Raw genomic sequence first — 10,496 nt, 5'->3', positions numbered from 1 at the left:
GGTCTCCTCTTGGGTCTGGTGGTTATAAGCAGGTTCTACCCTACTTTGCATGCTAATGTGTTCCTTCCATGCAAACATCTTCTTCAATGGAGGAGAACATTTGTTTTCATTTCCTGATATTCCAGTTTATTAAAAACGTGTTCTTAATCTCTCAGATCCTTGCATGCACGTGCTGCCAGGATGCAGGTTGAAATATTTCGACCCCTGTTTCCCCCATATGATGTTTAAACTGTAAATCACACTCCTGTCTGATGCAATGTTGTGGTCATTTCCCCTTTTGTTTGGGCCAGAGGCTTGATTTACATTAGCTGACCTGAAGGCTCATTTTAGGCTCCTTGAGTATATAGCACAGAGGTTTTAGATAAGAAAAACAAACAGACAAGTAGGTAAGAAAGTTCTCAGTTGATGCCTATAGATGCACTTGCAGAAGATTAACAGATCTTCAAAAGGTGGGATTGGTTTTAGTTCGTGATGTTATGTCAAAGGCTGGTCTACTGAAGATGATGAGCATAGGACCTCTCCCATGAAGGCAGGCTGAGAGAGATGGGCTTGTTCAGCCTGGAGAAGAGAAGGCTCCAGGGAAATTTAGGATCTCAGATAGATAGAATGTAGCTGCAGGAGTACTCTGGGTCTCAAAAGGAGTAAGAGATTTAGTAAATGCTGGAGTAAAAGAAAACTGCAAAAGAGTCATTAGGAAGTCATCTCCTTGCATTTCTACAGGACTTGTTCCCCAATGCATCACAACTTCTGTCTCAGCTGTACCTTACCTGGATGGAAAGGAGATGTGTGACCCTGTCAGAGGTGAAAGAGAAGGGGTAATCTTCAAGAGACAAGGCGTATACCTTAACTTAGTGATATGTTCTGTTGTGACATTTTCACATCACTCACCCAGATGCCTTCTTCTTCCATTCTAGTCTCCTAAAAGTTCCTTTTCTGCCAAGTGTTCCACCATGCTCCCATGGTCTCGGAGGACCACCACCACATACTGCCTCAGGGAGATGCATCTCAGTTTATAGATGCATGTAAGTTACTGCAGCTTTACCACCTTCTCCTTTCACACCTACATCCTCAGTTCTGGAAGCCAGTTGACCTGAAATCTTGTTTCATGATGTGTCCCACATGGATTTTAAACCCAAGTGTTCTTAGTAACTGTCTCTTTTTTGATTCCTTTTGTGCCCTGTTAAAAAGGAATTTGTGTCAGTTCTCTTACACGAATAGGACAATGCCCAAGAAAAACCTGAGTGGCATTGGGTGGAAATTGCCTCAGCCCCCTCAGCAGAGAAAACTGGCATTTATCTCAGAGCATTAATGAGCATTCAATTTGGAATGGGTTTGATCATTTCAGAAATGCTGTCAGCTTGTGACGTGACCTCCTCAGCAATCCATGGCTCTGCCAGGATCAGTAATTGGGTAGGTTGGAGTGGAGATGGAAAAGAAGCAGAGAACACACAGAAAGTCATGATGGGGATTCTATCAGCTTCCTTCCAGGTCAGCTGGGAGTCGGTGCTTGAGGGGATGGCCTGATGGCATTTGTGACATCTGCAAAATAGGGTGTAAAGTGGCAGTTCTAAGATGTGTGGGCAAAGCTCCTGTGAGACTTTCAGTGACAGTAGCAGTGTCAGGCAATCTGATCAGGTACCACTTTAAATAACTACACTCTGCCTTCCTTTATTTTCATTCACAAAAGAATCTGCTGTGTCACATTGCTGACCTGAAAAGCCCCATGCCTTTGCACCCTTGCCATAGTGGCATGTCATGGATTCATTAAGAGGCCTCTGTAAAGTCTGTTCCAGAACTTCAGAATCCTTTTGGGTTAATGTGCTGTGAAAGCAGTATTTGCCTTGTTCTCTGTTAAGTTGCCATACAGATTCCTGCGTGCTGCTTGAAATCCTCAGCTCTCTGGAGGCAATGACCTCTGTATTTATTGAATTCGTATAACAGTTGGTGAAAGTATTGGGGATCTGCAAGGGTGGCCTGTAAATATATGACTGTGCTCACTATTACTGGGGTTTTCTAACATCTACTACCACAGCGCTGATTGATTTAAGCATACACATATTCATTTCAGTGTAGCTGCTGCCCAAGTTGACAGAATCATTTTGACACTTGTTATCACAAAGGCTTGTGTTGAATGAATGTTTTATTATTTGATTTTTTGCCATCCACTTCTCAGATTTGTTGTAGCAGCAACACATGGTCTGGATGATATTCCTCAAGGTAAAGTAAGCACAAAAGCCAACATAGTGCAGGGCGATGGGGGATACTGTACTAGAGAAGGGAGAGTTGTTCTGCATGTAAGGCCAAGGCATTCACCTCAGACCCTGTATTCTTTTCCTTAGTCAACCAACCAGAATTATCCTGGTTTACCACAAAACACTTCAGCCTTCTGCACTCCTCTTCCCCACCTGTGGAAAGGCAACAGGACCCTGGGATGGTGCTGAAGATCATTAAATGGATCTTGCAAAGTACTCCCAGATTTTTGATAGGAAGGCACAGAAGAGTGGAAAAGGTATTAGTTGCCGAGGCTGTGTGCTGATGTGGCAAACTGTAATCTCTGCAGAATACATTTGGATGTGCTTGACTTAAATGTCTTCATGTTATCATGGTAAGTGCCCAGCAGAATTACTACTCCAGGAACAAGGCAGTTCAGTAGTCAGATGATCTGCTCCAGATTTCTAGTATGTAGAGATGTTTCCTAGCTTGTTGCACGAAGAGGGACTCAGTCCTTGCTGTTGTTTCCCTGTCTCAGGTATAGTTCACTAGTTTCTTTTTTCTCAAGTGCATTTGGAAGTGCACTGCTGAATTCGCTGTGGGTTTTGAAGCCTATTCGGACCATTCACCTCACACCTGAGCTTAATGTGCAGCAACGTATTACTGCCAAACCCGCAGGATCGCTTCCGGACAGGGAAACCAAGAGGATTGTGACCTCTCTGAGAAAGAGAGAAGGAAGTAAAAGGACTCCAGCTTCTGTTGTGGCCATAGGAATGTCTTATAATCTCCCTTTGTGCCTTTACATCTGCTGTATAAAACAATACTGATGATATTTACCCTCTTTCCTGTCTGAACTGTTTCAAGATTGGGAAATGAAAACCGTTATAACTAAGCTAAGTATGTGAATACTAAGCAATCATTAATGTTCTTGTCAGACGAGTCATCAGAGCAATTGTACATTGATTTGAAAAGAAAGCCTTTTGCATATGTTTAATAGCACATCAGAACACTGGTACCACGGGAGGGCCTTTTTCCATGTGAATAGTGAAACCTGGCTGCTTACTTCTGCTTTGTTTCTAAGTGGTTTCATTTCTGGAGCCTGTGGCTTGATACAATCAGAGTGGTCACCCCCAGCAAGAAATTCTACATTCAGCTTAGGGAAGGGTGTATTTAAAAGTCATCCAATCATCTAGGACTTTTTATATGGAGAAGAAAAAGAAAGACCATGCAGTTCATGTCATCCTAAAGGAGGAAAACAGTTTGGATAGATCAGACTCTATAAATGTGCATTTCCCTAAATCTATTTTGTTGGAATTCTAGCTCAGTTATTGGCACCTGCAGTGTAAAATTAGGCAATGTTAATCCTACCCTGTGCAATTCTCATAAAAGACATTTCTTAAAGCATTTCTATTCATTTTCATTGATATATAATCACTCTTCTTCCCCTTCATTTTCTAACACAAAGCTTTTGGGGATGGGTGACCTTTCTTCATTTATGTGTATGGCATCTCTTTGAGTACATACTCTCTGATTTTCAGCCAGTCCTCAGCTGTTTGACATCAAACTCAGTTCAAACCTCAGTTATTACTTACCTCTCCTCTGGTGCAGGGCATTGCATCTGAATACCTGGATGTGCACATGGAGCCCTCCTCAATGAGATCATCCTGGAGCCCAAAAGTCGCTGTACAGTTGACAGAGAAATACTTGTAGGGCCTCCAAGTCTGCCCATAGTCCTGGGATCTTTCCAGCACCATCGCAGCTGGGCGAGGTGACTTGAACACAGCGATGACATGGGTCAGGTAGAATTCTGTTTCAAAGTCCAGTCTGATTTCTTCCCTGTGTACCCCTTGGGCAGACTGCCACCAGGAGATGGGGTTTGCGAAGAAATCGTCCGTCATGTCAGCCGGGAGATGGGAGTTATCAGGCTGGTTGGCGTTGCACTTGGTGCAGCGAGGCTGCCCACAGCCGTGGGAGACCCGATGGAGGAGATTCTGGTCTGGGTAGAAGCAGTAGAGCTCTGTGCTGTTCTGGCCACACGTGGTGAGGGTGACTGGTGTCCTCCCTGTTGCCAGGTTTCCCACCGGAGGGTTGCAGGAGCGGCCATTGCAGCGGAAGGCTCGGAGCCTGGTGGGGTCTAAAACACAGGCAAAGAACACAACAGGGAGAGTTTCTCAGACAGTTGTCAGGCTGTAACACAGGTGACCATGCAGATGATTGGAGTCCTCATCTGGGGACTGGCGTCCAAGAGGCCTCCTTCTAATGGGAGCTAATTCATCTTTTCACGCAGCGCTTTGAGGGAATTTCTTAATAAATCTAGTCCTTGGTTTTGGTGCCTAACTCAGAATCTGAGGTCTTCAGAAAATTCATGCTAATGGTGCTTCACTTTGATATAGCTGATGAAAATGTGGTTGTGTCCATCTATTGCATTTCACATTTAACCACCGAAATCTTGTGTTTTCTTACTTTCACTCCAGTAAAGCTCTTTATCTGAGGACTGAATCTATTCAGTGCATTTAATTTCATTGTTACCATAAAGCAAAGTCAAACTGTGCTACACACTGTAGATACATTAAGGAAAGAGACTATTCCTGCCCAACAAGTTACAAACACTAATTGCATACAGACACATAAAGAGAGCATGTATTTCTGTAATTGTACATTACTGGCGTAATTTTGAGGGATGTTGAGTTTCTACTGCTCCTGTTGAGATCAGTGGGAGTTGTTAATACTTAGAAGAGTTTAAAATCAAGTCTCTTGTTTAATACCTTGACATGGAAGTAAGGTGACTTCTGTTGTTTTGTCAAATTTGCAAATACTGGCAAATTTGGAATATCTTCAATGTGTATAACTGCTTCTAAATTAATAAGGGTAGGAATAACTACAAAGTTTTAATATTGTTTGGAAATCAGTAGTGTCTTGTGACGCTGGCATTAAAGGTCATTCCAAAACCTTACCATGCTGGAGAAAACTGCTTTCTAATGACATATAACGTCCTCTTTGCAACTTAACAGTCTAGAAGGAGTTAAAGAGTGACCTTGCAAGGTCATAAATCTAATCCAAGAGGTCACAAGTCAGATGGCTGGATGTAAGTCCTACAGGAAACGACCCTTCCAATGAAACCTAGGATGACCGTAAACCCTGGGTAATCCAGGAGCAGTTCAGAGGTCAGCTATTAGTTCAACAGTCTAGGTCAACAGTTAAAACCCCTCCTTGGTTTTTATTCAGCCTTTCCCCAAGCAAATTAGTTTAGAATCAAGTTATGTCAAAGAAAAGACTCGGATTCAGCCCTATGGAAATACTCAAATTGTAAATGTAGTTGGGTGAAACTGATGTCCCTCTTTCCAAAGGGAATGTTTAAGGTGAAAAACATGTTTTGAGGGAATTTCTTAATAAATCTAGTCTGCGGTTTTGGTCCTGACTCAGAAAGTGGGTAACATGCACAGTTTTGCCTCTGAGTTGTTTCTCTCCTTAGTTCCTTCATGACATTTCTGCACAGACCAGAAGAGAAAGGTCAGAGATGGGCATTATTTGGAAAACACCTCGTGCATTTTGCTTCCCAGGATTAGGACACAAAACAAAGTTGCTTTATGTCCACTGAATCCTATTGATCACGGGTATGCACTGTCTTTCCTCAAGGAAAGTGATGTCTTTAGACACAGCAGGTTTCCTCCTGGTGCAGGTTGTCTTCCACCAGTGGTTGGAATGGACTGCCCAGTATTTTGTCTAGTATCCCAGTGAAGTCCTAGGAGAAAGGAAGGCTGCAGCAGTGCCTGAATTACATGTGCTCCTTACATTCCTCAGATCAAAGGCGTGAAAGCTGCCCCTCCTCAGTCCCACCACTCCCTGTGCCAGCACAGAGATGAATTTTCGTGAGAGAAGAGTTGCCGAAGTCAGCTGGAGAGAAAAGGGGAGAAGATGGGGATGTTTGGCTCTATCAGCTCTGGTTTTGCTCCCCGACTTCAACTCAGCAGGTGATTCCTGGCACTACTGGAGATCCTCCACCTAACCCTCACACCATCCTGGCTGCTTGATGACCATTTCAATGTATTTTCTTTCTGACTGTGAACTTCTTGCTCCATCTGAGCCTGGCACATGTACAGGGGAACACCAGGAGCTTCAGAGATTTTATCTGGGAGGTTCCTTGCAATTTCTCTGAGGCTTTTTGTCCTGAGAAAGGACTTAGATTTGCAGGTCAGCAAAACCACAGTGAGCCTCAAGAATGTCTTTGCAAGTGGCATTTAGGTTCACGTTCATGCCCAAGGTGTTTGATAAAAGTTATTGGAAATAAGGAAAGCCCAGCAATTTCTGTGTTTAAGGGAGGTTGGATATTACCTGATCTTGCTCAGTGCTGCACAAAAGTGTCGTCTTTGCCTCCAGAGAATTTAGTGGGACTGATCTTACAACTGAGCTTGGAACAAGCATTAGCTCTAAGGGTCAGGTTACTTAGTTTTGATCAAGAATGTGTTCATGCTGCAAGTGCTATTGGGTTATGGATAAATATACCATGTAATTAAAAGAAAGTCCATCTCTGCTGATGCATCACACCACTGAAGCTTTCCTGGAGGAAATGAGATGCAGGAGTTCTAAACTCAAGGACATAAATAAGTGAAGCTTTGCAGACAAGAATGTGAGAAAGTAAAAAGGAAACTTTTTTTAAAGGGAATGGCTGCTTTTGATATTTCCCATAAATGGGTTATTGGTCCTGTATTGAGTTTTGGTTTTATCTGAACCTGGAAAAGGAAGAAAACCATGGTTGTTCTCTTGCATAAGAGTCACAAGAAGGTTGGTTTCCTCTGCCTGCTAATGCAGCAACATCAATAAACAGTTCCTGTCTGAACTGCTGTGTCATTAGGAAAATGGGAGAAGAACAAAGTGCAAATTAGCAGAAGGGAGTTGGAGAGGGGAGAGGCTGGAAAACAAAATCTGCAGTCGATTAAAAGCTTTGTATTTAAAGAAATCAATTGGCAGAACATTGCTTGGCCACAAGAATGGTGCAGCCTGTCCATCGCTCACTGATTCTGTGGAACCAACGTGAAATGTGGAATCTGGACAGAGAGGGGAGACTGCTGCAGGAGAGAAACAGCAGCAGAACAAGCGACTCACCCCAAGTGCCAGGAGGACTCACTGAATAATTCATAAAGAACTAAACAGTTTGATTGCGCATGGGCACTGCATGTTAGTATGGAGTTATGAGCTTTTACTCCATAGAGGATGGGTTTACTCCATAGAGGATGGGTTTACTCCATAGAGGATGCCTATGGCATGGTATGATTAATTTATTTGTTTGTTTTCTGGTCCTTCAGAGCTGTGCCACAAAGTGGCAGCTCAGTGGCACATGCCCATAACATGTTATAACACGGCATTATCTGATGGTTTGGGAATCACACAGTTCAAGGAAGCTCATACTATTGATATTCCTGGGATACCATCTCAAACAGACGTCTCTTACTGCAGAGCCTTGTAGTGCAGCAGAACATCGTAGATATTAACTAAAACCAGGTTCAGGGGTTTTTGGGGGTTTATTTGCCCTCCATTGGATACCCAACATAAGAAAGGTCATATGACCACTCAGTCACAGCCTGCTGAGGTGACTGGAAAGCTGCCTAATACTTTGAATTGATTTGAATTGGAAGTTTTGTTCCTTTTCCATTTCAAATTTATGATTGTGTGTGTTCAAGTCTCCTACATGGGACAGGAGAGTGAATTTCGCAGTTCTGAACAACATGTGAACACTAAAACCTTTGGGCATCTTCTGCTGTGGTTTTGATGGAGCACTTTGAGCATGTATGTCCAACCTGGATTTCTCTTATTCTATATGTGTTTAACTTTTTTCTTAATAACCAAAAACTTTTAGGTGTTCTTTTGAAGCTGAGCTCCCTGGGGACAGGAGTGGCTCAAGTTTTTATTACTCAGACCTAGAACTTTACACCTTAATGCCGTTACAACAGAAGTGCTGTAGACCCTTTGGTTTGTTTATTTGGTTTAAATAGGTTTGGCAAGTTTTCATCCATTTGTGAGTAGCCTGATGTATTTCTGCACTTAAATAGTCCAATAACTGGAGCTAATGAGCCAGCCTCCATAAATACACCGGAGGTGAAGTTCTGAATATGCTACAAACCCAAGCTGCCTCCGTGACCTGGGGTATGGACAGAAGAGTAAGATCCCAGGTCCGGGCTCTCTTCCACTGCAGCCAGTTCCAGTCTGCCTGCCCACATCCCTTCTGGAGCAACAATGGTCTCCAACACCTACAGCTTCATTTACAGAGGAGCTGAATAACCCCAGAGCAAAGGAAACCTGTCTTAGTAACTGTCCCAATATGCAAGAGTTTTCAGACCACTGCAGAGTTTATTTGAGGGGAACAATGCTCTCACCTGCATAAGACTGGAGAAAGGATCACCCAAGTGTCACATCTCACAATATAAAACCTAAGTAAGTGACTCCTCCAGCCTAACCACAAAGGTGTTCTATTTTCCTTTGGCATTATGTTAAAAGATCCCTGCAGCCAATCTTGGCAATCCAGACTGTCTTCTCTGCACAGAGATGGCAGAAGGCAAATATTGTACTCCCCACAAATATTATACTTCATCCATTCCCCGCACAGCTGCCCCATCAATTTGTTTTGCTTTTGATCAGAAGGGATCAACTATAGGGCCGAAAAATGAGTTTATTGTATAGGTTAATAATGTAGGTACAAACCAAACCTCACTGCATGTGTCTGCTCAGGAAAAGGCTGAGACTTCCAGATCGTTTTACATAGATGGGCACTGTCCAGACTAACCTTGGTCAGAGCAGTACTGACCCTGCCTGTAATATACATACACATGTACATGTACATCTACATATGCGCATATATGTATATATATACATGTACATGTACATATACATATAAATGTATATGTATATATATGTATATACATATGCATATACAAATATATCATTTGAAGTGACACTGAATCCTTACATCATTACCTTCCAACTGTTTTGTTGTTATTCCCTACGTCCTACACTGTTACTCTCAGTGTGTTTAGCTCCGTGCAGAACTCCCCTCAAATTCACTTTCCAAGCAGTCGGCTGCAGATTGCATCTTCTTGCAGATTCATTTTCAGTTTTGAATTGGCTGCAGAGCAGATTTAGGCTGGTTTGTAAGAGGCTGCCTTCTGCAACAGCATCAGCAACTTCACCAGCCAGCTCCCTAACCTTCCTGTGCTGTGTCAACAGATGTATCCTACAGGGAGAGTCCCAGCCTGGGACAACAGGGAATGCCCAAGATGAGACACTGAGGGGACTAAGGTACATGTCCTCCCTCCACTCGTTCCCTGTCATGTTGTCATAGACAGGGCTTTTTCCCCATTGAGTCACGGGATAATATGACAGGATTGTAAATGTGTGGAAATACCTTAAATCCATCTCTTAAACAGCACAGGCAGTGTGGGGAGTGGACTCTGTCCTAATCCATTTTTTCTCTGATGCTAATTTAATCTTGTCCACTGCATGCTAACTGTGAAATCAGGGGATACACTGAATGAATGGGCTGGCTTGGATAAATAGTAATTCCTAAACAGTGTCTCTGACTTTAGATGATGCACAACAGAGTTAACAGAGAGTAATCCAGATTCCTCCAGTGCTGCTGTCCAAGGATGTTGTTGTTTCACCCTTGTCCTGACTAGGAAGGCAGTGTTTCATCCTCAAAACAAATACCCAGCACATTGTAATCCATCTCCCTCTCTCTTTTTCTGTTACTCTTCTTTCATTCACAAAAATAACACTCATTTTTAAGGATGTATTAAACTGTACATCCTATTTTAAGCCTTTGGGAAGAGACTGAGCTATAAAGCTGTGTATTGCAGGGCATAAGAAGCATTTATATATATTGATTAACCCAGATTCCTTGTAAAAATCTGATCTGAACTAAAGATGTTAACGTAACTTCTTTTAACCAACAGCTCTGATTTCTGTTCCCTTTCCCCTTGCTCAACTTAGGATAAATTGTTTCAGAATGGCAATATTGATTTATTTCACTTACCTGCTTCCCCATGGCCAGATACAAAATATTCCAAGAACACAATCAGCATGATGCCTTTATGCTGCATGGCTGTCAGCAGGATAGCTGTCCTCAGTGAAGCACAAGAGAGCTGCAGTAACCTACAGGTTTGGTGCTCGCATGGCTTTTCTGTGCTTGCTTTCTTTCTCTCTGCTCACCTTCCTCTCAGTGCAGGGGTCAAGGCTGCTGCCTCATTCTTCTCGTTCTCGTTTGGGTCCAGAGCTGTTTGTTGTGTGTGTTGGGG

General features: G+C 42.9%; 1 protein-coding gene across 1 annotated transcript in view; it reads right to left on the bottom strand.

The window, feature by feature from the left end:
* The window catches only part of NTN4 (netrin 4), a 39,523-nt gene extending 29,222 nt beyond the window's left edge, over nt 1-10,301 (bottom strand). Inside the window, exons 1-2 of the mRNA XM_010020221.1 lie at nt 10,235-10,301; nt 3,804-4,345 (exon numbers count right to left, since the gene is read on the bottom strand). Of these exons, the coding sequence (XP_010018523.1) occupies nt 3,804-4,345; nt 10,235-10,301 (609 nt within the window). The remainder of the gene's footprint in view (nt 1-3,803; nt 4,346-10,234) is intronic.
* Nucleotides 10,302-10,496: the final 195 nt, after the last annotated feature.

This window comes from Nestor notabilis, unplaced genomic scaffold, assembly GCF_000696875.1.
Source record: "Nestor notabilis isolate BGI_N333 unplaced genomic scaffold, ASM69687v1 scaffold26798, whole genome shotgun sequence".
Lineage (NCBI taxonomy): Eukaryota > Metazoa > Chordata > Aves > Psittaciformes > Psittacidae > Nestor > Nestor notabilis.
This window is presented reverse-complemented; position numbering and strand designations above follow the sequence as displayed.